This window comes from Nesoenas mayeri (genome assembly GCF_963082525.1).
Source record: "Nesoenas mayeri genome assembly, chromosome: 10".
Classification (NCBI taxonomy): Eukaryota; Metazoa; Chordata; class Aves; order Columbiformes; family Columbidae; genus Nesoenas; species Nesoenas mayeri.
Window position 1 is genome coordinate 15,545,178 of NC_137560.1, and position 20,407 is coordinate 15,565,584.

General features: G+C 38.8%; 1 protein-coding gene across 1 annotated transcript; it reads left to right on the forward strand.

The window, feature by feature from the left end:
- Positions 1-1,457: 1,457 nt before the first annotated feature.
- On the forward strand, positions 1,458-17,465 carry EOGT (EGF domain specific O-linked N-acetylglucosamine transferase; the record flags this gene model as incomplete). The annotated part of the gene is made up of 15 exons (XM_080350229.1): positions 1,458-1,667; positions 2,444-2,544; positions 3,100-3,208; positions 3,294-3,388; positions 4,503-4,607; positions 5,758-5,864; positions 7,620-7,723; positions 10,264-10,356; positions 11,105-11,176; positions 11,716-11,802; positions 12,920-12,988; positions 14,321-14,382; positions 15,465-15,584; positions 16,558-16,660; positions 17,036-17,465. The coding sequence occupies 15 exons, from the start codon at positions 1,458-1,460 to the stop codon at positions 17,180-17,182; spliced, it is 1,584 nt and encodes a 527-aa protein (XP_080206355.1). The 3' UTR covers positions 17,183-17,465.
- Positions 17,466-20,407: the final 2,942 nt, after the last annotated feature.

The following is a 20,407-nucleotide window of genomic DNA, read 5'->3' on the forward strand; positions in this document are numbered from 1 at the left end:
CCCCGGGACGGCCGCCAGCTGCCGCGGCGGCATGAGGATTAAGGCCGTCGGCGAGCGCGTAACGGGAGGAGCAGCCGGTCCCATGGGCCGCGGGGCTCCCCGGGGCCGACGGGTCTGAGCTGAGGTGAGGTGCCCGGCGTGGGCGAGCGGCGCCGGGGGCGGCTCGGGCGGGGCGGGATGGGGCTCGCTCGGGGCTGGCAGCAGGTCCAACGCTGAGTCTAGTGCGGGCTGGACACTGGCACAGGCCCGGCACTGGGTGTCGGGCACCTTCCCGAAGTGACTGATCCTCAGCCAGGGTCCAGGGGATGGGTAGGGGGCAACAGCGTTTTGGGGGAGCCAGACACCGCAGCACAGGGTTTGGTTTGGGCTGGGGATGGGGTGCGCTGTGATCCACTCGGGATCGCCCCATGCCCTGGAATGCATGCCAAAGGGAAGGGGAGTTGCTTTCTTGTAGGGATCTGAGTACCCTGGCAGGTCAGAAACGCTCTGGGCTCTTGGAAGGTTCCTCTCATCGCTGTGAATGTTTCTCAAGAAGCAAGACTGTCTTCTGAGGAATCTTCCTTTTGCAGGACGTACGTAACTCAATTTTTCTCTCCCCCCACCAGGTTTGTGTAGTTGAGAAGCCCAAAGCAGTTCTCCTCAAACCAAACAGGTAAAACTACTTGTATTGTAGGAATATTGCTAAAGGCTTCAGTTGCTAGCAAGCATGCAAATTTTGGCAAATTATAATGCCAAAAAAGGATTTTTAAATACAGCCCATCCATTTTTTTTTTTCCTCAGGAAGTTTAATGGTTCAAAGCAGGGGTGTTTGTTGTTATTACCAGAAAGGTATCCAATCTGCTTTAGAGTATATATTTATGTGTGGGGCTCTAGTTACAATTTTATGTATATAACTCAGTATTTAAAGTTTCTTTAACATTATGTTAGCTACTGAAAACAAGCATCTTGAAACAGACTTAAGTCTGACCATTTATTTATGACTGCATAGTTTTCCTTCAGCTAATGATTAGTTTCTTCCAAAGTGGGGAATGTATTATTTTTATACTTATTTTTAAACTAAAATTCTTATTCTCACCCCTCCCCCCCAATACTTCTACATTTTTATCCTACTGACTGGATGTTACATGCTCTATACTTAGTTTCCACATTTGAACTTTCAGGATCCCTTGGGATTCAGCTAAAGTAAACACACCCATTTTAGTTTGACTGTGAGTTGGGAGTACGTAATAACCCTCAATGACTAATGATTCAAAGATAATCCTGACGTTGTACAGTCTAGCCTCTTAGTGAAAGTTTACTTCTCATAGGAAAAAGAAATCACCCCAGAAATACAAGTACAAATTCTCTGAGTACGTGACTGACTTTGGCAAAATATTGTCTAGTATGCTTGAAATGTACTATGCTGAATATATGCTTTTTTCTTTTTTTAAAAATAAATATAGAACTCACAGGTTGCCATGTTCATGTTGCTTGCATTTGGATTGCTGCTGCAAGAAATTCTGGCTAATTCCCAAGCTGAAAATCTTACTGAATTAAAAAGCATTCCAGAAGAGCCATTATATAGCTACAAAGCTATCAACTTGCCAGATGAACATATTCCCTACTTTCTGCACAATAATCAGCATATTGCTGGCATCTGTAAGCAGGACTCTCGTTGCCCATATAAAGTAGGTCTCCTTGCTTGTTTGTTTGTTCACGTATAACGTTGGGGTGGTTTGTTCTGGAAGCTGTGGTAGTTAAAGGTGGTGATGAATTGGTCTCCTTGCCAATTGGTTGGTTCCACTGAGAGTTGGAGTTGTTGCTTTGGAAATAGCTGTACAGGGCTCTTCCTGAATCTGAGGCTTTCACTAGACTGGATTTTTAACATACTGTTTTGCGAGATATTTATCCTCCCTCTTTTAATTATTACAGAGCTGAAATGATGATCTTAATCTTAATGACTCCGGCACATGCAAAAGGAGTTTGAACTCAGTACAGTTAGTAGTTTCTAGGCCCGTGATTTTTAGCGTGCTGCAGTACTTTTGCAGAAGTGCCAAGGGTATAGGCAAATCAACAAAATGCCGATTTAATCTTACCCTGTGGTTGCATATAATCTTACCCTGTGGTTGCACTGTCCTTTGTGCGAGCATAGCTCTTTTACCTATTCATATATCCATCAGTGATGTGAAAAGTTTGGAATCCTACTCACTGGGTCAGGAAAAGTGGTTGTCCCACAACAGGCATATTAAAGACAAGGATAGTGTTGCTGTGCATGTGTCTTTGGAGCCTCTGTTGCGCATAAAGACTTTGGGTGTTTTTTCTTAAACTCCATTAGAAAACAGACCAAACCAAAAGTAATTTTTGTGAGATTTATTACCAAAAGGTAGTTTATAAGCTAACAACTAACTTAAGGCATTTCCCATTTTACAGTTGCATAACTTGATTCAGTTATTCTGTGTTACAGAAATACTTGAAGAAACTAAAATCCTGCTGGGGTTATGAGAAATCTTGCAAATCAGATTACAGGTTCAGTTACCCAGTGTGTGATTATGTTGAAACTGGATGGTAAGTGTCATGTTATGTGTGTAAAATACAGTATATTAAAAAAAGAGTATAGTGCTCACTTTCATATTAGCTTGAAGTTAACATTATTGTGATGTATAGAGTTTAAAGGATGATTTTTTGTGGAAATATGTGTGCATCTATGTATGTGTGTATTTACATGTAATGTTTTTCAAGATGATTTTAAGAATTTAACTTTTTAAGGAAGAAAATACTGTTTGAAATACTTTCTGACACAATGTTTTCATTATTCTGATTTAGCCTTGAATTCAGATTCCTAAAATAACTCTGGATTTCCTTTCTTAGCTTTAAAAGCAGAGGAAAAATGTGAAAAAAAAATTACATCCTTTTACGGAAGAATAGCTTTAAATTGTCATTGATACTTTCCCTTACATGCAGCTGATAAGTTGCTTCCTGTTTTGCATCTTAAATGTGAACAAAGTGACCGACTGGCTCTTCTTTTCCACTTTTAGTGGAAAAAAAAATTATCTGTTAAAGTTATTACTGGAATTGAGCAATAGGCCTTGATTTTTTTTCCCTCTCTCCTTCATACATCAGGGCAAGTGACATTGAGACAGCCCAACAGATATTCTGGAAACAAGCTGACTTTGGTTACATTCAGGAGAGGCTCAATGAAATGAAAACCCATTGCAAGCCTGCAGCAACGGTAGGTATTTTTGATAGATGTGATAGTTTTCAGTATTTTTAAACATAATTTTTGTTGCTGACAAGATCCTACTCTTTCTTAACAGGGAGATTCATCTCTGACCTGTTCTCAGTACCTTCAGCACTGCAGAGCAACAAACTTGTACATTGATTTACGAACTGTGAAGAGAAACCACGACAGGTCTCTGATTTGCTTGTTACGTAGTAAACCTAAGGGACGGCAGGGAAAAGGACTCCAGAATTTGTTTAACAAAGCTGGTGTGCTTGTTGCCATGGGCTTTACTGCTGATCAGAGACTTGTTGCTGAAGTCCTGTTGAGATCTACACCTCGCGTTTGCTGCTGCTGTCAGCAGTACAGGTTATTTAAAAACCTAAGCTCTTACTTTTATGGAATGATAATGGGTGATTGAAATCCTGCTTTCTGATGGAAGAGAAGATGACTTTTCTGTGTCTTCACTCACCTCCTTTCTTGATCAGGTGATGTGCAAAGTAGAACTGGTTTTGTATGAGGCACTGAGAGGACCTTTCCTACAGTAGATGCCTTTATACTAGAACCAGGAATTACATTTTTAGATACAGTGAGACTGAAGAGAGATCTGAACATGAATCTCTTCCACCTCAAGTTAAAATACTGCATATTGGAAAACAGGGTAAAAAACTCCATACCACTGATACTGGCATCACTGATTTTTCCTTCTGCCTTATCTTTGAAGTCAGTGTCTTGGGTACATGACTTGAAAAGAGCTGGTTCATGATTCTGTTGCTGATACCCTTCGGAACAGGTTTTCTCATCTTCTCAGCCTATCCTAAAAGCTAATTTAGACAGAGCTTTTAGTTGGCAGTTCGTTTTCATGCAACTCCTTCTTGAACCTAACTCTTCGTATGCTGTATAAAATTCCTAGTTTACTAATTGGGCTATGAAATCTGAGGTGATTTTCAGTGAGAAATTGTTATTAAAAACAAATAAAAAACCCAATTAATGCTACTCCTGAAAGTATTCATGTACCAAATCTGATTAAATTTCTCATTTCAGTATGTGAAAATGATTCTTAATAACATTTCTGGGTGAATTAGTGTTGTTTTCTAAATTGAACTCCAAGGACACCACTATCTTTGTTGGGGAATTGTGGAAAATGCTTGATTTATGCTGAAGAAAATACTCAAGTGTTAAATATGTGTGAAGTACCTTTCTAAATTGAGACTAACTAGCGCTGGTTTGAGTGTGTAACTGAGATTGCAGAGCACTTGTAACACTGTTGCACAAAAGCTGATAGACTTTTACTAATTTGCATTAGATTCAAAGAAGACTTCTTGCAGAAGGGAGAAATTGGAGGTCATTGCACGCTCGATGTTCAAGCATTTTTGGCTGAAGGTCAACGCAAGAGCCCTCTGCAGTCTTGGTAAGAATCATATGTCAGGGCTGCTTCCAAGTTCACTTACTAATATATATATATATATATCTATCTTGCCACTGGCAGCTCTGTGTGGGGGATTTAATACTGAGGAAATAGTTGGTCCTTTGTAAGGTCAATTTGAAAGTTCATATAGGGTACCCCTGGTAATTACATTTATGTAGAATGTTCTCAGTTATGCCATGTGTAATTGCATCATGCCTAATTTACTGCAGCAAAAGATCTGAAAATGTCTTGTAATTTGAAGTTCTAACCTTCAGATGTTCTCTGGACAGGGTGCTGGTTATGCACCTGATCTACTTCTAGAAGGAGACAATTGTTTTGTTGTGAAGTGCCTTGAAGTTTGTACTTGTGTCGTAGTTCACACAGTCCTTGGCCATGCTGGGGCTAATGCATGGGGGTATTTATGGGGTATTTATTCGCACGATGTTCCCAGGGGAGCCTGTGTCTGGAATGGGAAATGGGCAACAGTCTGCAGGCCAAGTGAGAAGTGCAAAGGGTGCTTAGCAGTAGCTGGTTAAGTATCATGGGTTGTATGTTAGCACTTCAGAACTGCTTTGCTGGTTAACTGATGAAGCATGAAGGAACTGGAGACATCAAGATACATATAAGAACTCATTTTTATGCTTTTCTCGTATTTTTTTTCCCTCGTTTTGCATTGATGGTCGGTTTCAGTTAAGAGGAGCTGAGAGGAGGAAAAGACTTTTCTTCTCTACCTGCTATTGTCATGTCAACTGCTCATCCTTGTTGAGATCCAGGAATAATAAATATTGCATCTCCATTCATTATTCTGACCAAAGCATGAAGATCTTGCTGAAGTGTCTTTGCCAATGCGGATCAGGTTGGAGAGACCCACAGATCTTGGCTCTAAGGCTCTTTGTTACATCTCTGCTGCCTTGATTTGTAGATCAAAGGTGCTGCTCCCTCCTGAGGCAGTATTTAACCTCTTGAAGCTCATAACCTGAAGAACCTTCCATTACAATTTCAAATCATTTTAATTGTCAAACTCTATCAGTTTTCAGCATTCCTATTAAATCAAATGGACTGGATGAACAGTTCTGAAATCTTAGATGTATGAAGTACATTTGTTTAAGTGTGTTAATGACAAAGCGTGTTCTGTGTGATTGAATCTTCATAGGTTTGCAGAACTCCAGACATTTACTGCATTAGACTTCAAGCCCCTAGAAGATCAGAAGTGTGATGTTGTTATTGAAAAGCCAACATACTTCATGAAATTAGATGCAGGTAATTGGTGTCGTTAGTGTTTTTTATCCTCCAGAACTGCAGTAAAAAGATTTCATATACAACTTGCCCAACTACATTATGCCTTTGTTATTGTCAAGTTCGCTTATAGTATATTTTTATTTTTGAAAAATCATGAGACTTTTAAAGTCCTTTTTTTCTGTAGTTCCATTTATGAAGTTGGAAACTCAGATTTTAAAACTCTTACATTTTGTCACAGGTAATAAATAAATGAATAAAACTCCTGCCACTTGTTTTGCACAGTCATTGACTCTTGACTGTGTTTTGACAGAGTCTTTGTGCCAAATACTTTTCTGTATAGACTCTTTGATTTTGGCTGTGTTTCTGGATGACAGTTTTCATACTATAAAGCACAGGACATAGGTGTGTACGTGTGTTGTGGTATGTTTTCAGTAGTTGAGGATTCTCTGTCCATTCAGAGAAGAAACAGTATTCAAAGACAATGCTCAAGGGAATAAGTTTCATTAGTTGATTAAAATACGTCCCCTCGCCCATCCCAGAAAAGCCAAAATGCACAAAACTAAATACAGACCTTTTTTAATCTTAAAGTTTCAAGTTTAGGTGAAAAGCCACAGGAAGAAGTTGGCTATGTCAGTACAGAGAGCTCTGGTGAATGCTGTGCAACGCTCCACTAAAATCCTTGAGAGGGGCAGCACCCAAGCCAGTGGTTTCTGACGTTTTTGGAAGTTCACCAGCCTTTTTGTTCATGCAACATATTTTGCAAACAAATGTTAATGAAGTGGGGTGTTCAGGTTGTAGACATGCAGAGAAGCTGCTGTGGGGTAAGCGATGGTTTAAACTGCATAGTCGTCTGCTGTGTTCTGACCCTGCGACAAACTGTGAACTGGATTGTCCCTCTTCCCCTGCAGGCCAGTACCTTATATCTTAAGCAAAGTTGTTGCAGGCTCCTGAATAGTTACGGTGGGAGCATTGCTGTGCTATCACTTTGTACCTTTGAGAGGGGTGGTCTAGCTGTGGCTCAGAACGTGATTTTGTCCAGCCCTTTGTTTTAAGGGAGGCAGGGGAAAAGTGCTGTTTGAGCAGCATGAGAGGCACAGCAGCCAGTTCCTGTCATGGCAGCTCTTCTTGGTCAGAGGCTTAGAAATAAGGACTGTATGTGTGCACATGGTTCCAAATCTGGAATCTGGTCTTCACCAGCAAGGAGACTGGACTATGTTAGCTCCTTTGTTTCATGGTAGATTTTTATGCACCATAGTCTTAAGGTATTAGATTAAGAAACCAAGAATGAACAAGAATGCTTGGAGAGAAAACCTGAGGAATTACTTGGGCTTTGGCTCATGTAAAAGTACAAGTTCTGTCTTGTAGTCCTGCAGACAGAGCTTCTCTCAACCCTAATAAAGCAGAATTAAGATCAGTGCCAAAGACCTGGCTTTAGTGTTTCCTTTATGTCTAACTAGCTATTGTTAAAGCGGTAGTTTTGTTCATATACCTCTGAAAGCAGCTGCAGACTGTAATGAGAAGTAGCATGTGAAACTTATCTTTTTCTTATGCTGTCTTTTGACCACTCTTATAATTTCTCTGACCTCTTTAAAAACATGTTTTACTTCAAATTTCTTACCTTGGTTGCTAAAGGTTTGCTTTTTTAGGGTGTCTAAGAAGCATTCAGTCAGAAGCAGGGGAAAACTAATATAAAATGCAGGATATTATTAAGGAAAAAAATACATGAACCAATAAAGAGTGAATAATGTATTTTGCTAACAATTCTTTCTTTCTCAGGTGTTAATATGTACCATCACTTCTGTGATTTCGTCAATCTTTATATTACGCAGCATATTAATAATTCCTTCAGCACTGATGTCAACATAGTCATGTGGGATACTGTAAGTCTGTTGTGCTTTTAACCTATTTGTAAAGGGTTGTATTTCTGCTTTATAGAGACCCTGAAACTTCTGGTAGACAACACATAGCTTTCTTGTGGGCTTAGTCATGTGGAACCGATAGTTTTTTGGATCTTGTTAATACAGCTGCATGAACAATAGTTAGGTAACAGACTTTTGACAATAAGCCACATGCTGTTTGAACATAGCTCATCTTTTGCTAGTACATAATTATGCTTTTTTTGGTGTGACCGCAAAAATAACATGATTTGTTTTTCTAATATGTGGCATTTGTACATTTCGTGCTGTTTTCTGTAGACTTTTTTCCTCTGAGATTATTGAAATAGATTTACTCAAAACTATCCTATATTTAAAAAGAAATGCAGCCTCGCATCTTTTGAAGTCAGTAATGTGCAGCCTGTAATAAGGAAAACAACTAAATGAAATTCGTATATGTATCAAAACAGAGTTAAATACTTGATTCCTTTAAGTAGTCTTGCAGTTACTTCTCTCAATCGCCTCTTAGAATGCCACGATGACATATAAAGCAATTTTTAAAGTGGAGCTATTTCTGTAGTACTGCTGAGTTGAAACCATGACTGGTTTTAAGAGTGATATTATTTTTTCTGGCTAGTATTCAAGTTGTGTAGGAGAATGTTAAACTAAACAATGAAAAACTAATCAATTTGTAGCATGCCAGGTAACATGTATAATCAAGTTCAGAAGTAACACCATCCTTGACTACAATATTGTCCTGTGCCTGTCTCATTCTCATAAAATCCTGGGTTCTCTTTCTGAGTATTTATTGTAAGGCCAACTTATATTTGATAGAGAGCTGCAAATATCCTCTGTTAATTATTTAATAAGAAATCTCTTTGGTGAGACCCTTTTTTCTAGTTGTCTTGTATTTTACAAGCTAAACTAGTGCACCTGCTAGATCAGCAAGTTTTCTAGGTGTTATACAGGGACCTGTTAATCTGGCTCTGTTGACTTTCTGAAAAGATCAAATGTGTCAGACAGCCCTGTAAATTCTTTTGAAAAGCAACTCTTTTTCTTATATCACGTTGTTGAATCAAATAACTTTCAAATGTACCGTGCAAAGTAAGTACTGTCATGGTACTATCATTTTAAATGTCTTAACTGCTCAGTCTGCTTGAGTTCCTTACCAGGAACAACCAGATGATGGCATCAACTAACTGCTGATGAACTGTCTACACCGATTGAAAGATGGACTTGAGCTTATTATTCATTCTCTTTTATTTTTTCTTGATGTAATTAGATTTGGCCATACTTTCTAGCTACTGTAGAATCAGTGCACTGTTCTTATTAAACAATAATGTTCGTAGATGTAGGTTAAACAAAGCAGAAAATTAGTAGGAAGTCCTCTGGTTGTTGATTTGTAGACCGTCTCTGTAAATACAGGAAAGAAATGTTTATAAAGCACTTCTAAGAAGAGCAGATAGAGTATAAAAGTAATACTTACAGCTTTGAAGATCAGTTCTCTTCTTCTAATCTGAAAGAGCAGTTCTTGTGACAGAGATGGCCAGAAAGCAGTGTGGATTCTACAATTCATTAAAACTTAATGGCAGAAGAAGAGGAAGGCAGCATCTCTTCAACTGAAGGAAATCTGGCACCCTTTAAATTTTTTTACATTTAACTACATGTCTGTTCTCTTCTGCAGTTATTTGTAGTCTTATTCTCAAACTTCTTGTTGGGAATATTTCCACATAACTTTCCAAGCAGCCTGAACCAGCTCCAGAGTTGAAAGGAAGCTTTAAGCAAGAATTGGTACCAGGGCTACTGAGGACATATTTAGTTGCATTCGAAGAGCTAGAGATGGTGACTTGTAGCCCTCAGATATGTAGGAAATATTACAAATTTGAAGGCAAGAGCCCCTACTGCTGGGTGAGTGTCGTAGGGAGTAGATGGGTCTTAAAAGGTTCCACAGAGGATTTATACTGCCCTTCAGAGAAACTTCTTGATATAAAAGCTTGTCAAAGTAATGCAAAACATAGTTTCCTGGCTGTTTCTTCCATCAAATCAGATCATTGCCTTCAATTTGTGATATAAGTGACCATCCCAAAACAGAGGCAAATGTGAAACAGGCTGGTTGTGACTTTTTACTTCCAACATTACTGTTGCACTTGAATTCCCAGCTGTTTTTTTTAGTCTCAGGAGTCAAGGTTCATGCCTTCTACCATCTCTGCGTTTTTGTTACTTCATATTTAACTTGGGTTCTGTTGTCTCTGGGGAAAGTCATAGGTAGTACTTGGTTCTAACTCAGAAATTCTAATCTGTTACTGAAGGAGTTGTCCAGATTGCTGATGTATAGAACTGTTTTATTAAAAATGTACTACTTGACAGGTAACTTAACTGCCGTTGTAAAGGTAGGGTTTGTCTGTGTTCTGTGCTAGGCTGTCCCATGGTGGGGATGCACATATTAACTGTATGTTAAAACTCATGTGCAGAACTTGTAAATCGTTAAGAGAGTTTTATGTGTCTGTGTAATCATTATGCCCTTGTGTTTTTTCCTTTCCTCCTAGAGCTCATATGGCTATGGTGACCTGTTCAGTGAGACATGGAAGGCATTTACTGATTATGAAATAATACACTTGAAAACCTTTGACTCTAAAAGGGTACGGAATTTTATATTTTGTTTTAATTCATAGTCACTATGTAGCAAATATGCCAGTTTCTCAAGTTTGTGAATGTGGGTGTTTCAGAGGAAAGCATTAATCCTTTCCATGCATATTTAATTTGTGTAATATGAGTATTCTACCTCACAAATGAGACAGAGCTGTAACCTGATTCTGTGGCATGTCTGTGCTTTGTATAGATGGGCCTAACTTTTGTGTCATCTGGGAGGTGGTATTTATATATTGGTTTTACTTCTGCAGGACCCATTACTGAAATTAAGGGTTTCCAAATGGTTCTGTCTTTCTAGTATCCTGATTCCTACTGAGGTGTTTATCTTCCCCTGCAACTGTTAGTATACCTGCTGCTTATCATAAAAAAAAAATTCTACTCTCACCAAAAATTTACCCATTCATTCAGAGCTCATTTTGGTCTTTTAAATCCCTTAAAACCTGTCTTAAGGTCTCTATTCTCTAACTGGTTTCTTCTATTTAGTTCGTGTTTGTTCTGTTTTGGGGGTGGTTTCTTTACCTCTTCCCACACTTGCATCTGTAACATCTTTAGTGACAGCTCTTCTGGGATCAAGATTGTCTTTGTTCTATGCATTTGCACAGTGAAGGAAGTGAGGATGTTCTTGACAGGAATGTGTAATTGCGAGCTCATTATAAGCCGTGATCCCACTGAATGAGCAGGGGCTGTGCCAGCAGAAGGTAGCAGTACAGTGTAACTTCTTGTGATCTTCCTTTGCAGGTATGCTTTAAAGAAGCAGTCTTCTCATTACTGCCTCGGATGCGATACGGCTTGTTTTATAACACACCATTGGTGAGTCCTTTTTATCCGTCCACTGTGTTAACTAGATGTGTGTGTGACAGTATAGAATCTGAGCTAACGAATCTCTCCAATAGCTGCATTATCATGAAATGTACTGCCCTGAAAGCCTATGCAACTCCTGGTGAAGTGATCTTCCCTAAAGATCAGGCTTTTGAAGTTACTTTAGCTGGTTGATAGTAACTGGTTGTGTGTGATCTTGTATGTCACAGCTCATGAGATGCATTTTATTCCTCTTTAATGGTTGGGCACTGGGAACTTATTGGTATTTTTGCAGAGCACCAGAGCTTGTACACCGACAGACTTTCCTGGAGATATTAGCTCATGTGTTCAGGCTGTAACACTGTAGTGAGGGTTCTTTTTCTTTCTAAATGGACGTACCACTTGTGTTGCAGTGAATAGTGACATGTTTAGCGCAGTGCATGATACTGGGCTTTTGTTCCATAAGAATGGCAAAAGACTTGACCACAAAGAGAGGTTTTCTGAACAAAATAACTTTTCGTATTAACGATTTTTTTTTTTTTTAATTTCAGATCTCAGGCTGTCACAGTACAGGGCTATTTAGAGCATTTTCTCAGCATGTGTTGCACAGATTAAATATCACACAAGAAGGACCCAAGGTATGATAACTGGATAATAAAGCTGTAATATGGAGCTGATGACTCTTACTAGAGAAACAGCATTAGCAAGCTGGACCCAGTGAGACATAATGGCATATTACGCACTTTTTTTCCTTTAGTGTGATGCTCGGAATCTCTTTTTCCAGTAAGTCAGCCTGTTCTTTAAAGGCCTTCAGCAAACATTTCTGTATGTTTGTGACAGTTGCCCTCATGTCTTATTTTCATAAGACAGACTTTAGAACATCCTATTTCTGACCCTGGGATTTCTTCCCCAGCTCCGTTCTCTGTGCTCAAGGCTTTTGTGTCCTTCCTAGTTAAGGAAGATACGTGGTGCATGGTCGGTTGTGGAGCAGCTGGCAAGGTGTTGTCCTTGGCTCCAGCAGAGTGGGTCTCACAGAGCAATGCAGTGAGTGTGCTCTTTATTGATCCTCAGAGCTGCTGCTGAGCTCAGAGTAGAGGAGGAAATGATTGAATTTGGTCCTTCCGATCCCTGCCTGGTACCATCTGACCCTGGGCTTCTCTCTTGTACACACTGGTAGTTGTTGCAAATTGTTGCAATGGCTGTGCTGATGGATAAGGCAGTTCTGGGCTTCTTGAAGTATTTGCTAGAGAGTAGCCTACATATTTTCGCTGAGGGGCACACATTCAAAGCACCGCACAGGCATTTAGTTATGCTTCTCCTGCTGACACTAATGGGAGTCATGCAGTTAAATCTCTTTATTTCATTTGGAACACACCCCTGTGAGTCCAATTAATTTAAAGAGGTAAAAGGAGGAACTGTTATAGAAGTAAAATATTTTTTTCCAAGCCACCCTGAAAGCTGCTTTCAAAAACTACCATATAATGTGTAATACAAAGGCTCTTTTATACTGAATTAAATAAATCTTTCAGAAAATGTTTTATACTTTGTTAATAGTCAGACTTTCACAAAGTTTTTGACATGTTTAATCTGTTGGAAAATATGATACGAATTTTGAGGTGGTTACATCATCTGTTACATGGGGAAGGAACATATTTAATTGCCCAAATCATTGTCAAAAGTAAATATGGAAGCATTTGAGGTTTGTTTAGTGAGGCCTGTCTCATAGCTAATACACTGCTGCTTCTTTCTTTTCAGGATGGAAAAATTCGAGTCACAATACTTGCACGTAGTACAGATTACCGGAAAATATTAAACCAGAATGAGGTATGGTTCTTTTTATTTTTAACACAAATTTGTCAGAACTTTAATTTTGCTCATTGGATTGATTTTTTTTTTAAATTTATTTTTTTCGGGTACAGCAATGACATCTATCTGCTGACAAATCTTGGACAAATGTGTTCAGTTCTAATATAAATTTCTTCTAATGTGTCTTTTAACCAGTCTCTATGTCTGTACAACACACACTGAACCTTGCTGTCCTTTTTAAATAGCCAGTGGAAAATGACAGATGTAATACTAAAAGTATTTCCTCTTAACAAACAGACACTACAGAGCTTCTGATAAAATCAGTTTTTTTGCTTTCAGATTATCTCATTTATTTCTAGCATCCCCAATGTTGAAGACTAACAAAAACCTCTGTTATACTTGCAGATTAAAATGCATAAGCTATTGTGTCTGAGTGTGTGCATTCAAAACTTAATGAATTTTCATATTGATTCATGTTTTCAAATTGTGCAACTTAGCGGAACTACGGTGTGGCTTCTCTTGTGGTAAAATGACAATATCTAATGTTTTCATACCGATGTTCATTTCTAGCTGCTTGTGCCTGACAAAAATGAGTTTGCATTATCAGCCTCTCCTTATGTAGGGAGAAACCGAGACTTGTTTGATGCAGTAGCTCAGTGGCAGAATAGACAGAGTGCAGATGGCTGATTTGTGCCTTTTCTGCGAGACTGTCCACAGCGTGTGCCTGCACTACTACATGTAGTGTGTTTCCTGATAATGAACACATGGCAGAAATGGAGAAGTTAATGTTATCTTTACTATACTTTTGTAAAAGAAAATGCTTGGCTTCTTCTCCCTCTCCTGTTGGCTGTGGGTTGGAGACTTGGAAAAAGCCCTTTTAGGATAGAAGCCCAGGCTTTAGTCTGATTTCACTTCTCATTTGAGTAGGAATCTGACCTGGAAAGGTATTTTTGAAAATCCACCTATCTACCAATTTGCTTCTTTAGGTGTTGGTATATCTTCCGGAAATCCAGCCACGTCTTCCCACTATTCCTGGCAAAACTCCTACTACTTTGAGTGGTTTAGGATTGAATTGTGGAGCATGTGAAAGTCAACAGTAGCGTCTGTGAGAGGGCAGGAAATCTGAGTCTCCTTTCCAGGGTTTACTCTGCCAGGAATAACGTATGTAGCTTGGATGGGAAGGCACAAAAGGAGGGGAACGGCTCCTTTATACAGCAGTAATAGCATGTTCTGTCTCACTCATGGTAATTCCTGGTGGGTGACAAGGAGTGTGTAAAATGATCAGGAGCGCAGAGGAGGAATTAATTGAAGGAGAACATAAAATAATTTTGTTTTTATTCTCTTCCTCAGCTTGTGAATGCTTTGAAAACAGTATCAACATTGGAGGTCAAAGTGGTAGACTACAAATACAAGTACGTAAGTTGATAGAAGAAACTAGTGTGATCTCACGCTGCCTGTGGCTGGTGAAAGCTCTTTGCAGGCATAGCTGTGTAAGCCCCAATGTCTGACCTTTGCAAATTCCAAGAATTGGTAAGAAAGGATGTTACTGAGTGGAGTGGTAGGTGAGCTAGTCAAGTATTCCCATGCTAGGATGCACTATGGATTTCCCCAGCTATCCTGCAGCATCACTGTTGTCATAGTTAGAAGCATTTCTCTGATGTCTGCCCTTACAGCAGTTTAAACTTTATTGTTGCAATTTAAACTAGTTTCTTTATATTCACTTCCAAATGATCAGAGAGGTTGTTATTCTCTTCCTTTCTGATTTATGAACTGTTTGTATGCAAGTGAAGCCTGTTGCACTTCCCCCTTTTCGGTTGTCTTTCTTCTCTTACAGTTTAGTATCTTTAGTCCATTCTTTCCTTGTGTGCTCAGGGAACACCTGGTTATTTAAAGCTAATACTTTATTTGGAGCTTACAGTCAAAGGATTTGAGAAAGTGACAGTTCCAGGAGCTGAGAAAAGCCTGGTCTCCTAATTTCTGCTGGATGTACTTTGCATAAGTTCACCTTGGATATCCACATCTTTAGATGGGAATTGTATGCTTCTACATTACATTAAAAACAATTAGGTCTTTTATGTAGTGGGTTTTTTTGTTTGTTTGTGGGTTTTTTGTTTAGTGTTTTTTTGTTTGGGGTTTTTGATTTTGTTTGTTTTTGTGTTGTTTTCTTTTTTGTTTTTAGAAGGAGATGCTGCTTTTTTTTTTTTAAGGCAAGTGAAAAATGCCCAAACTTGCAAAAACTTTAACTTGGGGAAAAAAAAAAAAGAGAATTTGTGGAACAGACTCTTGTGAAGTTTTGAAACCTGTCTGCATTTCTTTTAATTCCATGCTGAGTTATTGCTGGCTGCAGCATTTGTGATTCTTGGAATTGTTCCTTGAAAGATCAATTCTCCTTTTCAGTATGCCCTTAAGTTAATTTTGCGCTTTCTACATGAAACTAATCCTTGCTGAGATGGATAGGCATGCCAGATAACCATTTTTATTGTATTGTCTGCAGGGAACTTGAATTTTCAGAGCAACTGAGAATTACCCACAACTCTGATATATTCATTGGGATGCATGGAGCAGGACTTACGCATTTGCTCTTTCTGCCAGACTGGGCTGTTGTTTTTGAACTGTAAGTCTGTTTCTCTCTCCCTCTATTGTACACACAACTCCTAATGTCTGTTCTTATGTGTTCATGAAGCACTGTCCATTGCTGGTGTTTGACTGGGAATATTTGTCTTGCATTCTTGTCTAGACTTAATTTTTGGCAGTCTCTTCTGGGAACTGAAAGCGAGGAAGCTTTCATTATAAAAATAACTATAGCATACAGGTTTAACATGTGATTTCTTAAGATGCCATAGTATAAATAAAATGCAGCCAGGTCAACAATTGCTTGGGGAAAACTGCAAAAAAAAGAGCCTCACTGGTCAGATTCTACCTGATGAGTCTGAGATCAAATGGCATTTTGGTGGTCTGGGAGAACTGATGACATGAGGTGAGGTGTCCAGGGTGTTAAAGATCCCCACGAAGGTTATTTCTATACTGCTTGCTGTGCTCAGGGCGTGAGCACCAGCTTGCTGGCCAAGCTGAGCCGTTTACCTAAATTTCTCTGGTAGCTTCCTTGTAAACTTATTTTATCACAAAGTATGGTTGTTAGTAGACACTCCAATTCTACAGAACACTTCTCAGAAGAGCACTGAATTCTCTATCTTGGGAGATTCTGCTTGAAGACCCTGCTGTGGAAAAGCTGTGGAGCTGGTGCTTTGCAGCATCATCTTGGCTTGAGAGTATTTTGTCCAATCTCCAAATTAGTTCAGAAACCCAGAGGTTTTTTACATGTCCAAGATCTGCTGTGGCTGGACAGGGACATGTCTGACATGCAAGTGTACCCCAGTGTCTCCTGGGCCACATGTTAAAAACAGAGGGTAGCCCTTGTTTTCAATGCATTAGAATTTGTTTTGGTGCCTTAGAACTGGACGACACATGTTTTGGCCTGAAGATTTTTGGGTTTGCTTTTGGATTTTTTTGTTCGTTTATTTCTTCCCTGTGTCACTCTGGTAAACACCATCTCGGTGGGTAAATGACTTTTTTCTGCCTGCCCCTAGATACAATTGTGAAGATGAACGTTGTTACCTGGATTTGGCAAGGCTGAGAGGCATTCACTACATCACTTGGCGAAAAAGGAATAAAGTGTTTCCTCAAGATCAGGTAATGATGGAACTGCTGGAAGGGTGCGGTGCTCTATGTGAAGCATTTAAAGGTTATCTTGCTTCAGCTATCAATGTTTCTAATCTTTGAAATAGGATTTTCATTTTTCAGACCAAATTAACTTCCCTGTTGAGATTAAGAAATCATTTGATATTAAGGGCTGAGGGAAGAAGAGGAATGAAATTAATTGGCCATTAATCCAAGCCATCTATAGCATTGCTGTTATGCAGTTACTTTGCTGACTCTCTTGCCTCAGAGCAGATCAGTGGATCAGAAATAATAATTTAAAATGGCAGATGCTTAATTTTTTTCTTGCTTTTTGAATGGAAGATGGGGTTTTTTTTTCTCTAAAAGGTCTTATTTCATTTTTTCTAGGGACACCACCCAACACTGGGAGAACACCCAAAATTTACAAACTACTCCTTTGATGTGGAAGAATTTATGTACTTGGTGCTTCTGGCTGCAAATCATGTTTCACAGCATTCCAAGTGGCCATTTAGGGTAAAACATGATGAATTCTAAATTAGACTTCCGACTGAAATACTATTTTTAAATAATGCTCCATAAAAATACTGTAACAACATAAAGCAAAATGCTGGTGTGAAATATGTAAACCTCTGCGAGGGCAATAACCCATTATGAATTTGTCAAACCACTTTTAGCACCATACCTTATCTTTATAATACCACGCTTTAATCCTGGGAGTTTTTGATATGTAAAAAAATATTTTTCAGAGCTATTTTTGGTTTTTTTGCACTGTATTTTTGCATTCCAAATTCATAAATCCTTTTCTTTGTACAAAGATGTGTCCATCCATTTCATGTAAGATTATCTGGGGTAGATACTGATTTTGTGATAATTTATGTCTACTATTATGTGAGGAAATGCTGGAGGATGGAGTGTCACAGCCTGGCTTCCTAGTACAGTCTCTCTGGGAATGAAATAGGCCTGGCAGAGCTCCTCGGTTCCTCTTTTTAAGAAGCTGGATGCTATTATATGATAGTTCTGCACCTGTAAGTAAGTATCTGAATAGGAATCACCTTCCCATTGCAAGACACTGCTCAGTATGTTATTTGCAGTTGTTTTTTGCAGTTGAGTTACATGCCGCAGTCATTCCAGGATGGCTGGTTAGTTCCTTGCCGTCACCATCCATGTCACTGCTGTGCTCATCCCTGTGTTGCTTCTAGGTTTTAAGACTTTTCTTTGTAAAATAGTGGTTGTGAGAATGAAGTGGTGAAGAAAGCTTTAACTTTTGTTGTTTGGTCCAACAGGCACTGCAGATTTCTTTTTCAAGTTTAGAAAAGTTTTCATGTTAGAGAGCAGAATCTTATGGTTTTGCATTTCAGTATAAACTTTGATGCTTCTCCCCGTAGTTTTAACTGCTAAAATATAACAGGTCTGCTCAGTAGGTTTAGTCAGTTTTCTATCTCAAAGCAGGTAAATCTTTTCCTAAGTGAATATGTCAAACTTCAGACAATCTGGGTGTTCCCCACTTTTTCACATGGAACAGCGCTCTGCAATGGAAAACCTGAACAAATTGGAATAAAACTTGAGTCTTTTTGAGGATACTAAAGGGAATGGACTTCTAGATTTTCATGATGAATGACAAGATGTATAGGGCATCTTTCAGCTGCAGCTGAAAGGGAATCAAGTCATGAGGAACCTGATTTTTGGAATAATTAAGAGCGTCATCTGCTAATATTATTTTCTCAAAATGTCCAAGTGTTGATCTAGAAAATTTTTGAAAATCCTTCCAAAGCCAGTAGCATAATTCACTGTTTCCAGTGAAGAAAATACTAAGCCAAAGCTGAGTTCTTTATAAAATTCACTCTGAAGCTGATTGTTGGTGGTAGTGAGGGGAGGAAAAAAAAGGGAGTAGTTCTGTTGTATTAAGTGGGGCTAGAAGGATGTGTGGAAGAATCAAGTTCAATGAGATAAAAAACAGAGTTCTATGTTACATTGTGCATTTTTTTAGGAATGGATTCCCTTAATAGACTTGTGGTATAATCACACAGTCTCCGTGGCTGGAAGCAGAGCATACGTTTGTATGCAAAAGCAAGACAATTACAGTAAATACAAACATTTCACTGGTACAATTGTGGATATTATTGACTTCCATTCTCCAACAGTCATAGGCAATTTCGCAGAGTGTAGGTACATTCACTGACCTGCCTATACTGGTAAAGATGAGTTACTGTAAGCATCATTTTTATATAGATCTCTCACGACCTTACGCAGTGCATAGGAAAAGCTGGATACAGTTGGTACATAAGATAAATTAAGGTATCTGGTGCAATTCTTGGCATAGTGTATTGTTTTACTGATGGATAAAACTGTTTAACTTTGAAGAACTATAGAAACAAAATTGCACTTCTTGACATGAAAAAAAAAACCAAAGCCCTTGAGAAACACGGTTTCCTGTGTTTGTGTGTGTGGTTGGTGGTTGGTTGGTATTTTTGTACCTTGTGGGATTGTTAAACAAAAAATGTTTAAAGCTTAAGTCAGGAAAATGTCTGAGTTTGAATGAAACCAACTCAAAATAAAGACAACGTTTAACTATGAACTGTGCACAGATATGTGATTTTTTTTTTTTTTAATAAAAAAGCTTTTTACTTAAAAAAAAAAAGTGTAATATTTTTTGTTTGCCAGCTTTTAGAGGCAAATATTTTAAATAGTGTTAATTGCATAGAGTCATGTGTCTCTGCTTCCTGCCATGTCAACCTGATATTCTGAGATCCAATCCGACAGTCATATTTATGCATTTGGGAATCTTTCCGAGCTAATGCTGTTGTCTTGCACTGGTGGCTTTGTTGCCTGGTATTTTAAGATTGGTTTGTGGAAAACACTTGCATATGTTTAACCTTCTGCACTGTAGTTGATGCTGTTAAAGCCAGTGTGTGAATGTTGGCGGGTGCTTGAGTGTGTCCAGGAGCAGCTGATGAGAAGCTGCTCTGTTAGGACTCAGGAGAACAAGCAGTTGAACATATGCCTGAGTGTGTGGGGAGAGGCTGTGGGGACTTAATCCAAAGTTAAATATCCTGCCAACATTCAGCAAATTTGAGTGCAGCTTCGGCTAGTTGATGACCAAGATATTCTTCAGCCTTTAATGGCTTAATATTACTGGGATGCAAATACTATTTTGGTTGATTAACTTTACAAATAGTCGCAAAATTATCTTGGCAGTAGAAGGAGATTAATGGGATTTTGCCAATAAAGCCTGAGAGAGAATTTGGGTAAGAGCAAAGATCTGGCTCATGACTTTCTTAAAGAGGGTCTGGGCCATCTCAGTCTGCCTGGAAATCGGTATTTGAGGGAATTCATGAGACTTTTGGGCCACTTTTGCTTTAGGCAGGGTATAGCTCTGGATTATGTTTTCCTAAACAGACTATAAGAGTCTTGTTCCTTGCTACTTCTGGTTTTGTTTGTTTGTTTTGTCACCAGTTTTCTGAAGTTTAGAGTCTATTTAACTGGCACATTAGCATCAGTGTGATGAATTTAGTTTTGGGGCTTAATGAACATGGCCAATCCTGAATAATTATAGGATTGCTTTTGTTTCATGTACAATGTAAACTGAGAGTTGGATTTGAAATAAAGAATAATTTATGGGTGCATATGGTGTCGTTCCTTTTTACTTCAGAAGTCTTGAAGAGGTATTTTCAGTATTTCTTTGTGAAGTTCTCTGGAAATTGGGTGGGTGTGAGAAATGCTTTGTAATGGGGAGGTGGCAAATCAGGATTATTAATTTTA